The sequence below is a fragment of the Castor canadensis genome, chromosome 6 (assembly GCF_047511655.1).
Source record: "Castor canadensis chromosome 6, mCasCan1.hap1v2, whole genome shotgun sequence".
Lineage (NCBI taxonomy): Eukaryota > Metazoa > Chordata > Mammalia > Rodentia > Castoridae > Castor > Castor canadensis.
Genome location: NC_133391.1, coordinates 147,053,015 through 147,075,683, shown reverse-complemented (window position 1 = coordinate 147,075,683; position 22,669 = coordinate 147,053,015). Strand labels below are relative to the sequence as shown.

The following is a 22,669-nucleotide window of genomic DNA, read 5'->3' as shown; positions in this document are numbered from 1 at the left end:
TCAGTTAATTTTTGGTTTTTGTTTCAGAACTCATATATATAACTAAAAATTGAGTATACTTGAGGTTTAGGCCTGCTGTCTTGGATTAGAATTTTTGATGTAGTAAAGTTGAAATACAAACATATTGGGTCCTTTTTACTTAAAAAGGCATTTGGCATTTTTGAGGACATAGTTTGTGGATGGTAAAGTAGGGATAGAGTGATAGGAAGGAACATCTTAGTGAGAGGTTTGACTTTGGGAGCCACCAATTAATGAAGACTCAGAAAAGCCATACTCTAATCTCATCCCAAGAGAGAGTACATTAAAATGCTTAGGTTTTGAGAATCAAGTGAGTTTATAATACTGTGAACACAAATGACTTATTTTTAAAAAACTGATAGGAAAAATAGGATAGTGATTAAGAAGGGGTAAAAACATTTGAATTTCTCCTGAATGAGTACTGCTTATTCAAAGCAGTGGAGACCACTGGCCTTAAGATCCCAGAGATAGTTTACTAAAAGGGAAAACAAAGATTGCTCCAGTGATAGCAGAAGAAGATGGCTGGCTGCTGAATGGACTTAAAAAATGTGTAATCTCCAATAAAACAATCACGCATATGCTATTCTGTCACACAGCTTTTAGACTTCACACTGGTTGGTTTCCCGTGTCTTTGCTACATGTTTATTAAACAGCATTTCCACTTTTATACCATAGCTCTGTAATTATTTATTGTTGGATATTTGTTTTTAAGTGCTTCTATTTTATTTTGCTGGTATAGGTGGTTAAGGTGATCATTTCTATACATAAATCTCTTGCACAACACTTGAGGTTTCCTAGAAGTGGAATTCAGATCAAAGGTTATATCTGTGGTAGGATTATCTTTCACTGATTTCTAAAAGCTATTTTATATAGTAAGTTATTCTAGACTTCTTTCCTAGTTTATTTTTAAAATTTTTTGTCTTTAAAATCTTTAGGCCCAACCTATGTTTCATTTCTTATTTTCTGTTAAAAGACCTTCCTGAGTTGTAAGTTTATGCTGTTCTTGAGACAGTCTAAACTACATGAAATCTTAGAAGTCATCTAAATCATGGAAGTAATTCAGGTGAGAAGGTCACCTAATCTAGTTAAATGCAACAACAACTACTCCCCCCCCCCAACTATTGTCACTGGTTTTTATTAGGCAGTTAAATACAGCCTTGGAGGAAAATGAGACTATTCAGGATTTGCATTTAAAAACCACATCTCAGGAAAAAATTATAGGTTAAAAACAAACTGGAGGGTTGGGGATGTAGCTAAGTGAGTGGTTAAGTGTTTGCCTAGCATGCATGAGACCCTGGGTTCTATCCTCAGAACTGAAAAAAAAAAAAATCAAGTTGCCAGTATTGAATAAAAAGACAATACTTTCTGACGTCTGCATTCTGGAATTTTGGTAGAATTTCTAATTTCAGTTTTGAATTGACCATTTTCCATGTAGCAATACTTAATTTTTATTTATTTTTTTTTGCTGTAGTTACTCTGGATATGGTTTCTCAAACTATTTGTCGAGGCTGGCCTCAAACTTTGATCCTTCTGATTTTAGGATTATAGGTGTGAGCCATCAGAGCCTAGCTTCCCCATAAAGATACTTTTGTGTCCCAAATTACTTCCCTTTCATGGTCACTTATATGATTGTCTTATATGAGTAGGAATTCCTCTGAACAGGGTAGTCTTCAAAGTCCATGTTTATTTGGCAGTCAACATGTTTAGTACATATGTTTCTTTAGGCTGGAGTGGTGGTGCATGCCTGGAACCTCTTCCCCCTTAAGAGGCTGAGAGGAGAATTGCAAGTTGAGCCTGAGCTACACAGCAAGACCCTGCCTCAAAACACCAAAACCAAAAAGATACTCCTTCAGGCTGATAAATACATTCAGCAGTCTTTAAATTTCCACAATGTTAATTGTTGTACAATACATGTTGGTTAGCAACAGACATCTTGCTTTAGCCGTTCATGGTTAACATATAACCCAATCTAACTGATAAGTGTACACATTCCACCTTACAGTGAAATGTGTTGGTGCACTGATGCATATTATGACAATTAGGTACTGTTTTGACACATTACATTGTTAGGAACAGTTGTACACAACTTCCATCCTGTAATACAGAGCGATACAGCTAGATCAAAACCTGCTGGTTAAACACTTTCCCATAATTGCTTTCTCAACCTAATCTCGGAAAGGTAGAGTATAGAAAGTTAAGGTTAAAAACTGATGGATGCATCAGCACAATTTCATCCACATTGGTAGTAAAGCTTTGGTATGCTACTTTAAAGTGCGTTGATGTTTCTTAAATTGTTTCAAAAACAGTCATCTTATTTGCGGCCATTTCTCACATGTACTGGGTCAAAATAGGCAATATCAGCGCTCTTAGGAAGCAGTAGCCGAAGAGAACGGTAACCAGGTCAAACACCTGGTGTTCCTTCCAAGGAATCCTGCCATCCGTTGAGGCTTACACTAACCACTTGAGCCTGAGCTGCCTCATCTGTAAAACGGGCGTGGTTGAGAATAATCAACTCCAACAAGGTGTTTTCCATAGTCCTTCCCATCCCAATCCTATCTCCTCCTTCAACCCTCAGGTCAGCTGCCCCGCCAGTGGCACTCACGCTGGCGGCCTTCTGTGCTGCTCACAATGACGCTTACCGTGGCCCCGCCTCCCCAGTAGCCCCGCCCCTGCCCCGCCCACCTCCGTGCCCAGGCCCCGCCTCCCTGCCGCGCGGCTCTTCCGGGGAACCAAGCCCAACCCCCGCCCATGCGGAGCCACGGTCGCCGGCACGGCCGCCGGCGCCGCCCACTCCGCGCGCCCGCGTGCCGCAGCCAGCGTCGCCTGCTGCCGCCGCGCGCCTCCGCCGCCCCGCGCCGCTGTCGCCGCCGCCGCCGGGCTCGCTGGCTGGCCAGGTGCGGGCGCCGGGCTCCCGCGGGAGGACAGGACAGGCAGCGCCGCCACCGCCGCTTCGGCCCGGGCCCGGGTCTCGGCCCCGGCCCCGTCCCGGGCCCCGGCCCCAGTCCCCCTCCTGGCCCGGCAATGAAGTGTCACTACGAGGCGTTGGGGGTGCGGCGCGACGCCAGCGAGGAGGAGCTCAAGAAGGCCTATCGGAAACTGGCCCTGAAATGGCACCCAGGTAGGTGACCACGGCCACCACAGCGGCGACCTTTCTCCCCCAACCCCCTCCAGCGTGACTCCGGGAGCCCGCCGGGCCGGGCGGACGCAGAGCCCCCTTCCCGGTCCCTCATTGCCGCTGAGGGGAAAAGCCCTCCCCGCCAAGCCCGGGGCTCCCCTCGGCCGCGCCCCTGCTCCCCCGCCCCCGCCTCCCCGCACTGCTCCGCGGTGGCCCGGCCGCGACACCTGATGCGCGCCTCCTTTCTTATGAAGTGAAGACCAGGGGGCTAGTAAGACGTCTTCTGCACGGGGATGCCCGTTTTCAGCTTTACTAGGCTGGTTAGGCAGACCCTGCATGTCACTTTGCACCCGAGTCTGCAGGTTACAAGTTGTAATTAGGCGTCTTGCCTAGCGAAGTTTGTATGTTTACTTTTAACAGGCGTGCTTCCTGTGGTGGTTTTATTTGGTTGTAATCTAGGCCTGTGTGACTTGTGAGGCATTCTGATCTTCCTCACTAGAAAGCTAGTTTTCTTTTGGAGGTTTTATTTTAGCGTTAATCGGTACATACGGTTAGAGTTTACGCCATACGTAATGCTAAGATCGGGAGCTCTGAGTCCTGTTGGGAAAACATGCTTCTCACACGCGAAGAATTAACTACAAGTGCAGACAATAGCGCAACATGCGTAATTGATAGTTGGATTAGTAGAACAATTTGTCAGTGCCCCAGAAATGTCCTGGGAGATGCTGAGGTTTCCCCTCCACAGATCAGCTTGGACGGGACGCTGGAGGAATGGAACTGGAAAAGTGAACTAACAATATGGGGAGGAGCACAGAAGTGAGCAAAAGATGCCCGTGGGGTGGTTTGAATAAAAGCAGGGTTTATTCGAAGGCTGAAAAATAGGTGTTGGGAGAAAAGCTGAAGGAAAGTGTACGTTCCCAGAGTAAGAAGGTATTGGTATGTTACAGTTAATAATTACCATCAGAGGGACTAAAACATGTTTACATATATTGAGAAGGCAGACGTAAGTGAGCTAAACGCATATCATAGCAGGAAGTAGAAGGTAGAGCCAAAATTAATAAATCCAAAAGTAGTGTAGAAGCATTTTTATACAGTAGCAGCTAATTACCATTAGAAAGAGTTAGGAATTGCAAGGAAGTTGGGAATTCTGTGAATTTTCTGGGTGGGAAAAGGTGAGGCAAAGGATTGATTTTGTGATAAACTTCATATGTACTACTGAGGACATTTACTAAAACGTTTTTGAAGCATAGATTGAAATCAAATTGTAGAGGGTCTTGAAGGTTAGGCTAGGGACTGTGGATTTTTTGACAATAATGGACCATCCTGGCTGAATTTATTAAGATGTCTTGGGAGGAAAAAAAAAAAAGAAAAAAAAAGATGTCGTGGGAGGATGCTATGAAGGCAACCACATGGCTTGAAGAGGGCTGGAGCCAGAGTCAGAAAGAGTCTTCCTCAGTGGACAGGTAAGTTCCCAGCCAGGCTCCAGGTTAAAGGGAAGGGGAAAGGACTAAGTATGAGAAATGATGCAAAGGAAAAATTGCCAGATTTGGCAATTGATTGGCAGTGCATTTAAGGAAGAAAAGGAGGAGTATGCAAATGTTGCTAAAATATTGACTCTGAAATCAAACCTGTCAAGGAATTAAATGTAAGTGTTTTCTTTGAGTATCATCATAATCCATAGAATCCTGAATATCTTTTGGTTTGAAAATGCTATGATTTTGGTGTGTTTGCATTGCCTTAAATCTGTCACTCAACAAACTTTTAATTTCATTCTATGTGCAGAAATTTTACTAGATTATTTCTGGGATTAACCTTCACTACAGAGAATAATGTGCCCCTCATATTAAAAAGTCTGTTTATTTGTCATGGTATTTAAAAAAAAAAAGAGGAAAGAAATTATCTTATGGAGGAATAGAGAATAATTTCCAATAGGATCAGTAGTCCTGCCTAGTAAGATCACTCCTTGTGAGGGCAGAGTTTCAGTAATTCATCCAATGACTACTCCCTGAGCACTTTACCATGTCTCCTGATGGCACATGCATCCTGTGGAAATGCATGTAGGAAAGTGGACAGTTTAATTTGGTGAAGAAGGGCTGTTTGAGGGTAAATATAAGGTGCCAAAGAGCCCATGCACTCACCCTGGACTAGATTTGTGTGTGGGTGGGAAAGATGGGAAAACTGTCCAGAAAATGTGTCTATGAAAAAGTGGGATACTTAAGGTGGAAATAAGGTGGAAATAAGGTGGAGGGAGGCAGGAGAAAGCATGGGGAAGAGGTGGGTGAGCATGGCCAGGGAAGGTTGTGGTATACTACAGTGGGATTTTAGCCCCAGGGCATTGGGAAGCAGGGAAGTGATAGAGTCCCATTTTCAAGTCTCTCACTGGCTGTAGTGGGGAGAAGGCATTGCAGGGGGAAAGACTGGAGGTAAGAGGACAGGAGGTCAAGAAACCTTGAAATCTCTTGAGCTAGGCGCCAGCTTTTCAGTGACTCTGGGGTAGTGACTAGAGGTCGACTGAATAATGAAGAAGAGGAAGAAAGCCCACCAGTTTACCAGTCCTACTCCAGTTTACTACAGCTGTTAAGACCTCTGTTTCCCTGGCCAGGCCCACTCACCTCTTCCCCATGCTTTCCTCCTCAGTCTCAAAGGAAAGCTACTGTTGGGCGAGTAAAGGATCAGTAACCAGGCACTTGGTGAGCTTCACCACCTGACATGCTGTAGGTGGTAGGGCTGTGACAAGAGAAGTCAAGAGGCCAGGAAGTAGTTTCCACAGAGCCAAGGCCAGGGCTTAAAAAGCACAATCCATGAAACTTTCCAGATGGCACTGTATCACGTTTTAGGAAGGAGCAGAAGAATAAGTGAGTGTACCAAGAAAAAGGCACAAAAACTAGTGCAAGAAAGGATGCCTGCCAAACTTCAGTGACTGGGATTATAATTCCTGTGGTTTTTGCATATGGCAAAATGTAGACTTTTTTTTTTAATTGCTTGTTTCACTTACTATACTTCTGCATTTAGATCTCAGCACAACATTGTCATTTAGTTCAGGTGAATTTAAGTGAAATGAAAAGCAAGGAAACAGGTTGAAAAAATTCTTTAAGAAAAAAGTTCTAAGTCAGATGTGGTGGTACATGCCTGTAATCCCAGCATTCTGGAAGTTAAAGCAGAAGAATCTTGAGTTTGAAATCATCTATTTAATGAATTCCAGGACAGCCTTGGTTACCTAGTGAACCCCTATCTTAAAAAGAAGAAAAAAAGAGAAAATCAACAACAAAGCAAACAAAGGAAAAAGCTCTAGTGAGAGATAAAGCCTTATTTTCAGATGGTACACATGTTCAGATGGTTTTATGTGTTAAAAAGTTCCAGCTTTCTCCAGATTTCTTTGGGGTAGGAAAGGAGGAAGAAGAAAAAGTAGAACAAAGTACAAAAATGATGAAAACAAAAATAAAAAGACACTTTCTTCCTGTCTTCTAACAGACACCTTTTTAAGTTTAATGTAGGAAGATTTCGTTGCTGACTTTTTCTACTTCTAGGTCATTTAATTTGGACTGCACTTTTTTTTAAAATCCAAGTTTCAAAATGTAAATTGTCTCTCATTTCCGAATAGGCAAGAAAAGAAGTGTAGACTGGTTAGGTCAATGCTGTGGTCATTGCTTAGGAGCCCCACTTGAGGTGTGCTTGATGAATGTTGAGATGAACATTGGGAAATATCAAGATGTCCTTATCCTTTTCCTTTTGAATTAGTTCTTAATGGTTTAGTGAAGACAGAAGTCATAAATCCTTATAGTTGAACTCTCACCTTGAAAGGGTACTGAGATTATGACAGAAAGCTGGCAACAGTAGCTAATCTGAAAAATAGGGTTTTTGTTGATTTTTTGGGGTGGGGGGCGGGACGGAGGGGCTACTCTCTATGTAGCCCAGACTGCTCTTAAATTCAAAATTCTCTTGCTTCAGCTTCCCAAGTGCTGGGATTACAGGCTTGTGCCACCATGCCTGGCTTCAAAAAGTAGTTTTATTTTTCTCACATAACAAGAAATTTAGAGTTGGCCTCTCCTGGTAGCTCCAGCTGCTTACTTGATAAAGCCATCAAAGCTCATTCTCACCATATGAATCCTTGTATCAAGCATAAGCAGGAAAGTCTCAAAGACAGAGTTAATTGTGTTTTTATGCACAGGTGCAGAGATAAGCAGGTGAGGCCTAGCATAACAACTCTCCTCCATGTCCTTGGACTTTCTGCCCCTTTGCTCTCAGATGGGCCCTCACTCATTGTGCAGAGTGGCAGCTCCAGGTAATAGAGGAATAGAGGCTAGAAGGATAAAGGGACAGGAATGTGCACTGGTTGACTTGTAAGGAAGGTTCTTAAATGCCACCATAGAATACGTTTATACATTGTGTTGTCCAGAGCTTACTCACCTGGTTACACTTAACCTTCAGGGGAGGCTAAGAGAAGAGTCTATTCTAAGGACCAGGTACTTGCACCAAAATCAGGGTTTGGTTGTTAACTGGAAGAAGGGGAAAGTAGACATGGGGCATGAATTAGCAGTCTCTGCCACAATCCTCATAATTGAGAAATGGCTCTGTCTACAAGCATTGAACCCTGGCTTTGGGCAGCACACAGCAGATGGGTTACAGGCACACTTCAGTTATCCCTTTTCATCAAAAGAGCAGTGTCTTTTCTGGGAAGCTTCACTTAGTAGACTACTGTGTATATATGATTGGCTAAAACCAGTCACCTCATAACCACAAAAACAAGGAAGTCTAGAATTTTTAATTGGGATATTGCCACCGTAGGTTTTGTTAGGAAGAAGAGAATAGATGCTGGGTAGTAATCTAGTAGTCCGTTGTAGAGTGATAATCAAAATCTAGAGAAACTGCGACAGCTGTGTTATGTGGCCTACAATACCTAGAACCTGATTGCAGGAGGGTCACAAGGCCCAGTAGCTAGCATTGATTGGCTGGAACCAAAAATCTAAGTTTATTTTTCTCACAAGAAGTCTTAGAGGTAGGTGCTTATAGGCATTATTTCAGTGGCTTGGTAATTTTATGTTCAGTGTCACTTCATTGCAAATCTCTTGACTTTTCCCTCATGATCTCAGAATGGCTGCTGAACCTGTAACCATCACATCCACATAGAAGTTAATAAGAAAGAGGAAGGAAAAAAGAAAATACACCAGTAGACTTGCTTTCCTGTCATTGGTAACAATGAGATGTCACATGACCATTCCTAGCAGCAAGGGAGACTTGAATAAGCAAGTATCTTAGCATATCCAGCCTCCATAATGGAGATTATAAGAGAAAAGAGAAAGAAGGTATTGGATGATCTAATTTACAGTGTCAGTCATGGAATGGATTAAGTCCTATATTTAAGTTTACGAAAGTAACCAATTATAATGTTAATAGCTTGTCAGTAAGTAGTTAAAAACACTTGAAACTTTGTTAACTAGTAATTCAATATGGCTTACTATGGTGCCCCTTAAAATTAATGTAGTTAGTGATTAAAAGTACAGTGTTTTAAAAAGGAAGTGGCTCTTATTATTGGTGACTATGTTGTACCATATTGGAAGTAGAGTATTGTGGTGTGCCATAACAAATGGAGTACCAAGTGCCGAGAAGAGAGAGGTGAGCCAGGAGATGGTACATTGGCTGTTTTCAGAAGGCTGCACTGTGGAAGGGCAGTTAGACTCACATTGTGTTCCTTCTTGTGCATAGCAAGGCTACAGAGATAGAGATTATTTTTGGTTAATGTAAGACTTCTTTTAATTCTCAGGGCCATGTTCCTAAAATAACATCTAGAAGCTTTTTGTGTTAAAGCACCTTAGCAAAAAGAGTCATGGCAAACTGAAACACTTGAGAAAGTATCTTCAGTGGTAGGTGTTGAGTAGAAAGCCACCTGTAGGACTTGGGATCAAGATGGTGGGACCTAGGAAGAGGTGGCAGGCTGGCCCCAGAACCACTTATATAGACTGGAAGCTGCACAGCTATTGGAGGGAATATGTGTTCAAGCATCATATCATTTAATCTCTTAGAAGATGAGCATTGTGGCTTAAAGAACTTTGGTGTGCTCCTTAGTAGATTCAGAACACTTTATTTTCCAAATATGTTGGTTCTCTTTTGCTACGGAACAAATTACCAAAGCTTTAGGGCTTAAAGCAGCAAAAAAGAAAAACAGCAGACATTATTCATTCTATAGACTCCCAAGTTTTTGAGTCTCAGAATCTGAAAGAAGCTTGGCTTACTCACAAGGTTATGTCACCATTGTCTGGGTGAACCCACATGGTTGTTGGCAGGCAGCATTCTCCTCCTACTGTGTATTCCCTCCTCCTTGTGGCCCTTTGGACCTCCATTCTTCACCTCGGGAGTTTCTTCTTAGGTTTCCTGAGTTCTTCATGCTATGGCAGCTGGGTATGTCCAGAGTGCTTCAAGAAAGAATAAGAGAACAAAATGGAATCTGTCATCTTTGGTAATGTCATCTCACACCAGACTTTCCATTCCTTCTGCCCCTGCTATTGGTCACACAGACCAGCCTGGCTGATGAGGGAGGGGACTGCACAAGGGTGTGTGTGCTGAGTTGGGGATGACTCAGTGCTGGCTACCACCCTGAGGCAAAGACGATTCAAGGAAGCAGAGCTAAGGAAAGAATAATTAGTGTGTATAAGTTGGTAACAAAAGCTTAAAGACAACATGAGCACTAAATATAATCTAGTATTAGGTAAATAAGTCTTCTATAACTGATTTGACATTTATTTTGCTCCTTCTGAAAATAAAATGTGCACTACTCAGGGTTTTCCATTTGCGGATATCCAGATTGAATGTTCAATGATACGCCAAGGCTTATGGATGCTCATGACAGATTCTGACTACCGGCTGTCATCCACGATCTCTATTTTTCTGTATTTATTTATGGCATTGTGATGGAAGAAGTCTCACTTCTAGGACTGGGAGCATAGCTCCAGTGATAGAGTGCTTGCCTAGAAGTCTCACTTAGAGTCTGTCCTACTTTTTTGATGACTATATTTCCGATTTTACTTTAACAGATAAAAATCTGGATAATGCTGCAGAAGCAGCTGAACAATTTAAATTAATTCAAGCAGCATATGACGTGTTGAGTGACCCTCAGGAAAGAGCATGGTAAGCATCTCATCCTTGTTTAACTTATTGGGAGGAATTTGTCAATGTAGGATTGTTGGTTTTCTAAAATTTAATATGCTAATGGTTTTGGTGTGTTCTGAAGCACTTGTCATGTCTTCATTATATAAAATGCAATATGTGGGTGGAAGGAACCTTAGTGATGATTATTCTAAATACCTGGTTTTACAGGTAGTGATAAGATAAATTTTGGCAGTATTACATAACTTTCATTTTGATACTTAAAGAGATTTTTTCATTAAGTGGGACCTTTTTGGTGTATGACAAATTTACTGATGTCAGACAGGACAGGGTTAGGTTTCAAACCTTGACATAACAGGGCAAGATACTGTTATTACAAAGAGAAAGTGGTGTCAGTGCTATTGTGCATATCATCTGTGTGGTAAACATTGTACAGCACAGATAGCTGTCAAGAGAAAAGCTATTAAGAATTCTTGGGCTGGAGGCATGGCTCAAATGGTAAAGCACTTGCCTAGCGAGCATAAGGTCCTGAGTTCAAACTCCAGTATTGCCTCCCCCCCAAAAAAGAAAATAGAGAAAATTCTTGGACTGGAGGCATGGCTCAAATGGTGGAACTCCTGCTTAGCAAGTGGGAGGCCCTGAGTTCAATCCCCAGTTACTGGAAAAAAAAAATTCTTATAAAAATTGTCTTTTATAAGAAAATCAGTTGGGGATCCTAAACTTTTTTCTACCCAAGAAATTTGGAGATTTAGCTTTAGAAGTTCTTTTGAAGCCAGATATGGTGAGATATGGTGAGACACGCCTATAATCCTGGCACTTGGGAGATGGGCAGGAGGATTCTGAGTTTGAGGTCAACCTAGGCTACATATCAGGGCCAGCTTGGGCTGCTACATAGCAAGATCCCATGTCAAATAACCAAAAAAATAATGTTTTTGCCTTCCTCTTAGAACTTTGAGATTCCTTTCTAACTTCCTTTTGTGTAGCCTCTTCTCTAGCTCTTAGATTGTCTTTTTGTTCCAAGGACTCTTGGAACAAGAGAGTTTGTTTGTTTGTTTGTTTGTTATTTATTCATTTATTTGTTACCCGGATGCAGTACCATGGGTGGTGAGGAGCCTGGCCTTTCCAGTGTAGGAGACCTGGTTTTGAGTTCTGGTCTTGCTGCTTATGGACTTCATGATTATGGACAAGTATTTAAGTCACTGAGCTGCAATTTCCTGTTGTATCAAACAGATGATAATAGCTACCTTTACAGTTATTATGAAGAGTAATTGTGTGTGTTTGTGTTTAAAGCTCCTCAATTAAGTTTACATAAACATAGGAAGAATCTTATTATGGTGCATGTTGTCCAATACTGTTCTACTTAGTAATGTCTCTTTCCTGTGGAAGTGCAGCTACCTTTTGAGAAGAATCAGAAATTCCCTGGCTTTGTCAATTCTGTTCATTTTTGCTAGAATTATATAAGGTTTTAGAAGTTGCAGGTGTAATTTTAATCAACAGTCCTGTGAAAGACTTAAGTCTTTTCATGTTCGTATTTCCTTAATATTGTTTGGCTGTGGATCGGACACATTAATACATACACTGATTTGGAGTCAGGAGTCCTTTTGAATTCTTACTTATTCTGCCTTCACCAGTGTCCCTTTTACTTTTAAATTTTTTTAGGTATGATAATCATAGAGAGGCCTTACTTAAAGGAGGGCTTGATGGAGACTATCAAGATGACAGCCTAGATTTGCTTCACTATTTCACTGTTGCCTGTTATTCTGGCTATGGGGATGATGAAAAGGTAAGAGTTGACTTCTGAATTTCTTAGCAAGCAGCTACATGTAAAGCTCAAAACATAAAGAGAGCTCTTAAAGTTATTCTATAGTAAAAATTAAAGCAGTGTTCATTTTGTAATCTGAAAAATACACTGCTTTCATATTTAATCTGCACATAAAAACCTCCCCTTGAAATGAAATGTACTTTCAGTGGCCAGAGCTAGGTCCTGTAATTCTTCAATTTGAATTTTTTTCATCCTATATCTTACTCTGTGATTAGACTACAAAAGTATTAAGAACTGTGTTTCTGATTTTTTTTTTTTTTTTAGGGCTTTTACGCTGTCTACCGTAATGTTTTTGAAATGATTGCAAAGGAAGAACTAGAGTCTGTGTTAGAGGAGGATATGGAGGATTTCCCAACTTTTGGAGACTCCCAGAGTGACTATGATACGGTAAAAGAAAAGTGTATTACATCGTATTAGTATTTATCACTGTGTCTTTTCCTTAGTTCTGTCCCTATCCCATGACCTGTCATCCCGGCTTTCCCGTCTGAGCCTCCCCTCTTTACCTTTTTATTCATTTATGGACCACAGTCTTGTTTGGCACTCAGTAAAACTCTTTTCTTTTCTCATTAAATCTGTTTTGAAGAATGATTGACTGATTCTGGAAAGCCTTAAAAGGACTGTCTTTTCCATTGTTTTATATATGAGGCACTGGCGATGTGGCTCAGTGAGTGCTTGCCTAGCATGCATGAGGCCTTGGATTTGATTCCCAGCATCACCAAAGAAAAGTAGTGTTGTGCACATGGAAAAAGAAAGATAGAATGTGTTTGAATCATTAATATTTATTACCTTTTGAAAAAGATTTAAGTAAAAAAATTAACAGAATTTTATCCATTTTCTTTGTCACTAGATAGTCCATCCTTTCTATGCTTACTGGCAGAGTTTCTGCACTCAGAAGAATTTTGCTTGGAAGGAAGAATATGACACACGGCAGGCTTCAAACCGCTGGGAAAAACGAGCCATGGAAAAAGAAAACAAAAAGATTCGAGACAAAGCAAGGAAAGAGAAGAATGAACTTGTACGTCAGCTGGTAGCTTTCATTCGTAAAAGAGATAAAAGAGTGCAGGCTCATCGGAAACTCGTGGAGGAACAGAATGCGGAGAAAGCCAGGAAAGCCGAGGAGATGAGGCGGCAACAGAAGCTGAAGCAGGCCAAGTATGTGATGCCTGGCTGGCTCTTTTTCCTGTTAGGTCTAGGTCAGAGGGAACAGCAATAGGTACCTGACATGATATTTTCTTGTTGTGTTCAGTCATTCTGGTTTCACCCTCTCCCCCCTTTTTAAATCCTGGCATTAAGTGGTGTATTTTTCACCTACTAGGCAAAAATTTTTATTTTGAGTTGGATATTTTCCTGTAGAGACCCTTTATGCTTGAGATCCTTCAGCGGTTCTTCTAAAATTTAATAGTAACTAAAGTTAATTGAATTTACTCTGCAAGACCCTATTCTAAGTGCTTTCCTGATAACAGTCCTGTGAGTAACTTCTGATTTTAGCCTCCTCATACTTGTGAGGAAATGAGGCAGACAGGCCCAATATCACATAGCTAGTAAATCAGTCAGGAATGGGGCCCAAGAAATCTGTCCAGAGCCTGCTTTTAGTCACCATGTTGTACTCTGAAATATTGAGTTCATTTTAATCCCTTTGCAGTTTTGTTGTTCAGAGTTACTGTAATACATTTTATAAAGAGCATTATAGCATTCTTTTATAAATTATTCACTTATTAAAATTCTACCCAACTCACCTATTATATTTTGAAAATTAGCACTTTTACACTTAGCTTTTAAATTTCTGTTGTTGGTGATGGTGGTATGGGGTTTGAGGTCAGGGCCTTGTAGTTGTTAGGCAGGCTCTTTACCACTTGAACCACTCCTCCAGCCTAAAACTTAGTAAGATGTAAGGTGTACGTCACCAGCCAGGTGACAGAGTTCCATAACTTTGCCCCAGTTTTAACTAAGCACAGGTTTTGGGTTTGTAAGCATTGGCAACTTGGAGGAAGAATCTCTCTTGGGGTAATTTTAAGCCTAAGGAGTAAGAAAGAACCATGGAGAGGCATGCTTATCTGCAGTCAGCATAAATGAGGTGCTGCTTTGTGTTTAGACTGGCAGAACAGTACAGAGAGCAAAGCTGGATGACCATGGCCGATTTGGAGAAGGAGCTCCGGGAGATGGAGGTGCGGTATGAGAAGGAGTTTGGAGATGGATCAGATGAAAACGAAGTGGAGGAACACAGACTCAGAGAAGGACAGGATGGTATTTTTTCTTGATTCATTAACAAATGGTGAAAAATAAATGTTACCGTAAGTGATATGCACTCAGATGCCTTTGGGGCCCAAGTGTAAGACAGTAAGGGTAAGAGTATGAAAACCCAGGGAACTCCTGAATCTAGCTCATTGTTGCGAGGATCATGCTGGAGTTTTCTTTTTTTGTTTGTTTTTTGTAAGCAGCTGAAAATCTGGGTTTTTATGTGGCATCTCCCAATTTTTAAATATGGCAGATAAAAAAATTAAAAACAATATCTTATGGACCTCACAAGGGCAGTCTCTTTAAGTAGTTTAGTAATTTGATTACAAACCATGTTCTGCCCACATTCTAAATGATTTGTGCTTCTGGCTGCATAAATGTAATGACAGGTTGGTGTATTCACAAGTGTCTAACTGGCTATTAAAGAAAATGCAGTTAAGCAGTGGGTCCAGTTTTAAGGGCAACTATTTCCAGAAAGGCAGATATTGTTCAGGAGTCTGGTGCATGTAAGTTACTCTTCTCACTTCTGACTCCAAGGAAAGGCTCCTGTCGGTGTGCCAAAATGTTTCTTTTCTCTGCCTCAATCATTAGAGTGCAGGCTAGTGACAACCTAAAAAGATGAGGCTTAGGTATGTTTGAGAATAGGCTGCATATCTGAATTCCCAGACTAGCTTCAACTCTGATGAATAAGACTGAGTGATCTAAACATAGTTTATACTTATCTTTAAATGTGGTTTTTCAGACCAGTAACTCATAGGATAAAATGACAAACTTATTTATTCAAAATGACTAGAAAATGAAGTATTTTGTAATGAATCAGAAGTAGTATGTATAAAAGTGTGCTCGATAAATGTGGTCTGATTGCACACTTTTATAATTTATAATGCTCTTTCACATACAACGTCTTGCTTGACCCTTACACAGTACTCCTTAAATGTAGGTTGTGCTTATAGAATGAGATCCATTTTCCTGAGGAGAGAAGGTAGGAATCTGAGAAGCTATGGGATATTACCCTTTTTTTTCTTTTTCATGTGTGTGTGTGTGTGTGTGTGTGTGTGTGTGTGTGTGTGTGGCATTGGAGTTTGAACTTAGAGCCTCACATTTGCTAGGCAGGCATTGTACCACTTGAGCTTTGCCCTAGCTCCTTTTTGCTTTTAATTATTTTTTGTATAGTGTCTTTATTTTTGCCCAGTGGTGGCATCAGACTGATCATCTGCCTATGTTTCCCACACATAGCTGGGATTATAGGCATGCACCACCATTCTGAGGTCCAGATTTTTTTTACTTCTAATCCAGCATTGACTAGTTAAAGGTTATTTTGTCTACATGGTATGTTGAACGTATACACATAATTGGAAAAGCATACTGCATACAGCAGCCCTCCCTTGTCCTTACTCCAGGGCAACTGTGACCTGAAAATATTAAAATAAAAATTCCAGAAATAGCTCATTAGTTTTAAATTGTGATTTAGTCTGAGTTGTGTGATAAAATCTTGCACTGCCCTGTTCCATCCTATCCCACCTGGAAAGGGAATCACTCCTCTGTCCAGAGTATCAACACATTTTATGCTACCTACCTGTTAGTCACCAAGTAACCATCTAGGGTATCAGATGAGTGTCCTAGTATCACACTGAGTACTTGTGGGCAAGTAATCCTTATTTTGCTTAATAATGGCCCTAAACCACAAGAGTAGCAACATTGGCAGTTTTCATTATTCCAGGAGTAGCCATAAAATACTTTCTTTAAATGTTAATTTCTCAACTTTAAAAAGGAAAGGAAAAAAAAATCATACGCTTAGGTTGCTAAGCTCTCTAATAAGAATGAATCAAACCATGAGATTGTGAAGAGAAATAAAGAAAAATCATGCTGGTTTTGCTGTCGAACATCAAAGTGCAAAGTTATGGGCACAGTTCATGATAAATTCATAGTTAAGATGAAAAGGCATTAAGTTATGGCGTTCTGTACTTTCTGAGGTTTCAGGCATCCACCATGGGCCTTGAAAAATGCTACGTAGTTAAGGGAGGACTAATGAACTAGACTTTAACATTATAAAGAACCAAAGCCAAGAATATGAAAAAGGTACCTTCAGATCTTTATTGATGTAATAATGAATCTTAAATGGTAATCAGTTTACTTGCTTATTCCTTTTTTTCTTTTTGTTTAGTAATGCTGGGGTTTGAACTCAAGGTCTTGCGCATGCCAGACAGGTGCTCTACCACTTGAACTACTGCCCAGCCCTACTTGCTTATTTCTTAAATAGTAGAATATGGGATTGTTTATACAGAGAATTCTGTTTGACTTTTTTAGTCACTTGGAATTTGTGTATTGATAATAATTATTCTGTTGTAGTAAAGCCTCAATGTTATTTAAAAACAAAGCCCTCTAAAGACAGTGCAAATCTTTATGTATAATTTGCTTTTTATGACTTGTCCAGTGATGGAATGTTATAAGCTAAGTTTAAGCATGTAAGAGTAGGTAACAGTTGTAAATTATAAATGTGTTTGAGTCAAATCTCGATTGAGGTAAACTAAAAAAACCTGTGTTGAAAAAACTGCCTCATGATCAGTCTTTTAAAGTATCACTTGATTTTTTTTTTTTTAAACTTAGTTCACAGTAACTCAAGGTTTTCTGAATCTTCTTGTAAGCAGACTTATGAAAAGAACTTGAAGGATAAAGTGATTTACTTGATGTCTTCCTTTATATAGTGCAGTGATGCTCTTAAAAGCCCAGCTCAAGTCCTAATGGCATTTGTTTCTTTGAAAAGAAATACAAAAACTTTAAGTTCTAATTTGTCTGCAACTTGAAGTCTTTACTAAGAAGATGTAATTGGTATTGTGATCAAACAGGATTCTTACCATAAGTTTCCTCCCACAGGTAAGGAAAGTGATGAGGCCGAGGAGGCTGAGCTCTATGATGACCTTTACTGCCCAGCGTGTGACAAGTCTTTCAAGACAGAAAAGGCGTAAGTTTACTGTCTTTGACTTCACCTTTTCCTTTAAGGCAGAGTGGATCACTAGCCTCCAAATGTCCCCTTGGGGGATTCTTGTCCAGCAAGAGAGGAAGAAGGATTTGTATCAGCAGTTAAACCTGTTGTGCCAATTCTCATTCATCCCAGTAGTCCTGTGTAATGCTGCATTTTAAACACTCACACCATTTCCAGAAAGAAATTATGCTTGTTGTGACAAAGAAGGTATAGTCACTCGGGAGGGAGGCTACAACAAATGTACTTGCCTCTCTCCATTGTTGGTGTCATACTCATTTCCAGCCATCACTGTTCTCTGTAGGTTGTTGTTCCTAATCTAGGAAGTTTAAACTTGTCCTGCTGAGAGTGCATTTGCTGACAAGCAAGCACTTCATCTTGTGGGAACAGTGATGGAAAGAGAGGAATGTAAAAGCATGCCATTGTATAGAGGAGAAAATGAGAGTCAAATGGATAGGGAAAAGAAGCAAGTCACCTGCAGTCAGGAAGAGCAGGAGAGCAAAGGATGAGCATGGGAACATGAGAGTCACCTAGTATTACCAGATTACCCCAAACAGAAATGGGAGAGTTGTAAGGGAAGTGATGAGAGGCAAGAAAGCTTGGAAGAAGCAGGAAAACAAGAAGCAATGGTGAAAGAAAAATTTTTTAGATTTTTTTATTTGGAAATAATATCACAGGTAAAGAAAAGTCGCAGGAATAGAACGTTGCCTACCCATTTCCCTGTTTGCAAATACTGTGCCCGTTTGCATGTGGGCTCTCTGTACACACTTGTGTGGTTTCTTCCTGAATAATTAAAAGTTACAGATATATTGCTCCTTTACTTCTAGATACTTCACTATATACTTCTGAAGAATAAGGATGTGTTGTCACCTTTAGGAAATTTATTACATTGGTGTGGAACTTTTATCTAATGTGTTGCCCATATTCCAGTTTTGTTAGTTGCTCCTTTATGATGTCTTAGCACTTCAGTGCAGAATCCAAGCTAGGACCATGTATCTGTTTAGTCTCATTTAATCTGGAACAGTTTCCTTGTCTTTCATGTCATTTGCATTTTGGAAGTATACTGATCATTTAAAATATTTTTCTATACAGTTTTCTCATTCTGGGGTTGTCTGTTCCTTCATGATGACATTCAGGTTATGCATTCCCAGGTGGGATATTGCACAGGATGTGTGTCATTCTGAGGGTTTCATATCTGGAGGCACATAGAGTCCTTCTGCTCCTCGTTGGTAGTGATCATTTTCATCACTCAAAGTGTTGTAGAGTTAGTATTTTTCCTCTTGCAGCAAAATTTCCATAGAAGCAAGTTTAATTTGTGGACAGATGCTCTAAAACTCTGGAAATAGCCAACTATTCATCAGAATTTAACATACATTGGTGATCTTACCTTGCCTCACCTTGAAGTCTGGAAATACAAAATCTGAAATACTCCAAAATCCTAAACTTTTTGAGTGTAAACATTATGTCACAAGTAAGAATATTCTGCACCTGACTTTCCATGACAGATTACAGTCACCATGCAGACGCATTAAAAATGCTGTGTAAAATTAGCTGAGTGTGATGATACACACATGTTATCCCAGCTGTTTGGGATGCAGAGGTAGGAGGATTGTGGTCTGAAGCTGCTCCCAGGCAAAAGCAAGACCCTACCTGAAAAACTAAAGCAAAAAAGGCTGAAGGCATAGCTCAAGTGGCAGAGTACTTGAGAACACTTGCCTAGCAAGTGTGAGGCCCAAATTCAAATCCCAGCACTGCCAAAAAAACCAAATTGTGTAAAATTACCTTTAGGCTAGGTATGTAAGATGTATATGAAGCTTAAATGAATTTTGTGTTGAGATTTGAGTCTTAATCCCATGGTATTTCATAGGATATGTAAATATTCCAAAATGTGAAGAAGTCTGAAATCTAGAACAGTTCTGGTCCCAAGCATTTTGGATAAGGGAACTCAAACTATACCAGTGTTTATTGTGGTGATTACTGAATGATAGCTTTCTATTCCTTCTGCATTCATCAGTCAGCACTTGGCCTTCGGTTGTAAACAAACACTCTCCTTTCTGACTTATCTTTCTGTTATGAAATTTTGCAAGTGTCCTGTTATTGTTGAATTTATTTTTCAATACTTTATAATTTGTTACTGCTTACATTTTTCCAGATTTGCTTAGTATAAGTTCCTTCAAGCCTGTTCCAATGTCCTTCTAACATCTCCCCTTCATTTTGAACACTTTCTAATACAAGATGTCTTGATTTTTCTAAGGGACCTTGGTCTGAAGGAGAATTTGAGTGAGAAGTAAGAGTAACAACCAAAACTAGAAAATCTGAATAGATAGTGAAACAAGTTTTCTGCCTTTTTTTTTTTTTTAATTATATTAGAAATCAAACCCAGGGCCTTGTCCATACTAGGCATGTACTGTACCATTGAGCTACATCCCAAGCCCATCTTTCCTACATTGTAGTTTAACTCATGTTTTCAAATCTGTTTTGTTAATTTTTTTTTAGTTTCCTGTAGAAAAATTGACATAAATACTGCCTACAGAGTTTTGGCCAGAGTTTCAGGGATGTGTCTAAACTCACATTTAGGAATGTGGAAGTGAGGAGAGTGACTCTTCCTGAGAAGGTGAAAACAAGCTGTTGAAAAAAGCTAAAAAGGAAGGGCCAGGCAATCTTAACTCATTAGGTAGAGATAGGAAAGAGTTTCAAGGCCAGCCCAGGCAAAAAGTTAGCAAGACACTTTATCAAAGAACAAGCCAGGTGTGGTAGTACACACCTGTAATCCTACCTAAGCAGGAGGCAGAGGTAGGAGGATCAAGGTCTAAAACTGTCCTTGGGCAAAAGTGTGAGCCCCTATCTGAAAAATAACTAGGCAAAAACAACTGGGGGCATGGCTCAAGTGGTAGAGAAAGCCCACAGTTTAAACCCCAGTACTGCCAAGTGAAAAAATAAAAGCAAAAGAATGTAAAGTACTCTTGAACTCCAAGGCCTTGGAGTTTTCTAGCTCCAGGGGTCCTTGTGTTATAGTTAGGTGTATGTCTTGTAATTTCCAGTGATCCCTCACTCAAAGCCCATAACGTGGCCTGGAAAGTGGAAGCACTTAAAAAGACTTAGTGATTGAAAGGCTTCAATGTTAAGAACTGAAAAGTCAAAATAATAAAATTTGGCAAATATAGGAAGGAAATATATATAAGTAAGAGGAAGTCAGGGGAATGCTGGGAAGAACTCCCTCTAGATCTTCCAGGGTCCTTAGTGCCTGGGCAGGCTTCTGTCACTCTGTATAAAATCACAAACATTGGCAATTTAAATTTGGTTGTGATCATGCAGTCATACATCTGGGCACCTGGTCATGAACCCTAGTACAGCCACTCACATTGTATTGTCCTTTCAGCATGAAGAATCATGAGAAGTCAAAGAAGCATCGGGAAATGGTTGCCTTATTGAAACAACAGTTGGAGGAGGAGGAGGAAAACTTTTCAGGACCTCAAACAGATGAAAATCTATTGAATGCCAATTCTGAGGAAGTAATGGATGATACACCTAAACAAAAGTAATTCTAAATATTACGTTTAACTAGGTACACTCTTCACATTAGAGATTGTATTTACATGCTGTTTTATCTCTAGAAGTTCTGTTATGGTGGTATTCTCTGCATCTCCTGGTTATTGCACTGTAGTATTGAAGTGTGTAAAGATATGATGTCATGTACAGTTTTTATAGAATATATGTGACTACATTAAAAGAAGCTGTATACCTAGGAATTGAAATGCTAATTACCATCCAGAATTAACCATTATTACTGTTCTCTTAAATGATAGCAAGTATTTTCTTACCCTTTCAATGCTTTCTGATCTTAAACTCACTGTGTTAATGCTTCATTATTTTTTTCTCTTTGCTTAGTAAATCATCACAAAGTGAAATAATTGATATTATGATTTATATTTGCTCTTAGGCTTTCTAAAAAACAGAAGAAAAAGAAACAGAAACCAGCAGAGGTAGGTTGAAAAGGTTTTATTAACATTAAGTACCAACTATAAATTTGCAGTGCTCTTATCATTCAGTGTAGTGTGTACTAAAGTACAGCACTTCACTCCATAATTGTTGGCTGTGAAATTGATTTAAAGGAACTGAAAATATTTCTGTGTTTCACTGTCCCCCTGCTCTTGTGTGTATCTAACTAACTTAATCACTATTCTGTGTTTTAAAGTTTTGCATGTTACACTCCCCTGGTATGAATTAACTGAGTGCCATATTTAAAAAGTGTGGCTACATCTGATGTCAATTTTAATTGACAGCAATTAAAATTCAGAAATAGTAAAATCTGGGGATTTTACTATTCATTATATATATAGTTTGTTCTGCCAACAACATCAATGAAATACTGCAGGAGAAACATTTGTTAAAAACTTAGGAGCACTTTTTAAATGCTTTGATTGAAAAATGTTTCTATTACTTAAAAGTTTAAGTAGCATTAAGTATTTCAAACTGCTGTTCAAAATCAGTCTCTTAAGTATAGTATTATTGTTACACATGTGAAACAATCTTGTGATTGTTTCTGAACCTGTAAAAGCACTTGAGTTTGTCCTTTTAATAAGGATATTTGGTGACTAAAGAGAATGAAGGGCCAGGCGTGATGGTGTACACCTGTAACCTCAGTTGCTTGGGAGCAGAAACGGGAGGGTGGTGGTTGGAGACACTATCTGAAAAACAAACTAAAAGCAAAATGATACAAGTGTTAAAGTGCTTGTGGGCAAGCATGAGGCCCTGAGTACCTCAGTACTACCCTCCCCCTAAAAAAAAGAATAAAGGTGCAGTAAAATGGAGAGGGACTTGTACTTAACCCACAGCTGTCTACCTTGGTTCAGGATAGGTTCTATTGATGGCAGTAATAAACTCGTATATTAGTATTTTCTTATCGATACATGCTTCAAATGATCACCACAGTTTTTCCCTCCAAAGTTACATTTCTTTATGCCTCCCTTGTTTGTAGCTTCTGATTATGTCAGGGTCAGACACAGTTCTTTGTAGTGCTTCTCCTAATATTGTTAAAGCTCTTTTTGATGGGGGAAGCAGTATGGAGACATGTTCTGATAGACCAAAGAGCCGGAGGCAACAAATACTAAAAATATTGGCACTCAGATTGGGGAAGCTTTCTGTGTGATCAAAAAGAACTTATATATAAGCAACAAGGATTGTAAAAGAAAAACCCCCAAACTAAAACTGAATATAAACAGAAACAATGACCTTGACTGACAGAAAGGAAGGATTAATTCAAGTCCTTTTTTGAACATAGCATTCTTACTGAATTCCTTCCACGTAGTAGAGTTGAAAGGTAAAATTAACTGCAACAGAAGTAAATCTTGAACTTTACTTAGCAGTTCTTTTTGGTATTATTTATGGTTATTTCTAA

General features: G+C 39.8%; 1 protein-coding gene across 2 annotated transcripts in view; it reads left to right on the top strand.

Moving 5' to 3' along the window:
* Positions 1-2,897: 2,897 nt before the first annotated feature.
* Positions 2,898-22,669, top strand: part of Dnajc21 (DnaJ heat shock protein family (Hsp40) member C21) — an 89,510-nt gene continuing 69,738 nt past the window's right edge. The window contains exons 1-9 of one of the 2 annotated variants that reach the window (XM_074077634.1): positions 2,898-3,136; positions 10,162-10,255; positions 11,894-12,017; positions 12,321-12,443; positions 12,904-13,208; positions 14,149-14,300; positions 17,166-17,253; positions 20,651-20,809; positions 21,212-21,254. In XM_074077634.1, the coding sequence (XP_073933735.1) occupies positions 3,040-3,136; positions 10,162-10,255; positions 11,894-12,017; positions 12,321-12,443; positions 12,904-13,208; positions 14,149-14,300; positions 17,166-17,253; positions 20,651-20,809; positions 21,212-21,254 (1,185 nt within the window). In that variant the 5' untranslated portion in view covers positions 2,898-3,039. The remainder of the gene's footprint in view (positions 3,137-10,161; positions 10,256-11,893; positions 12,018-12,320; positions 12,444-12,903; positions 13,209-14,148; positions 14,301-17,165; positions 17,254-20,650; positions 20,810-21,211; positions 21,255-22,669) is intronic. The other variant, XM_020170477.2, reaches the window with a different exon arrangement.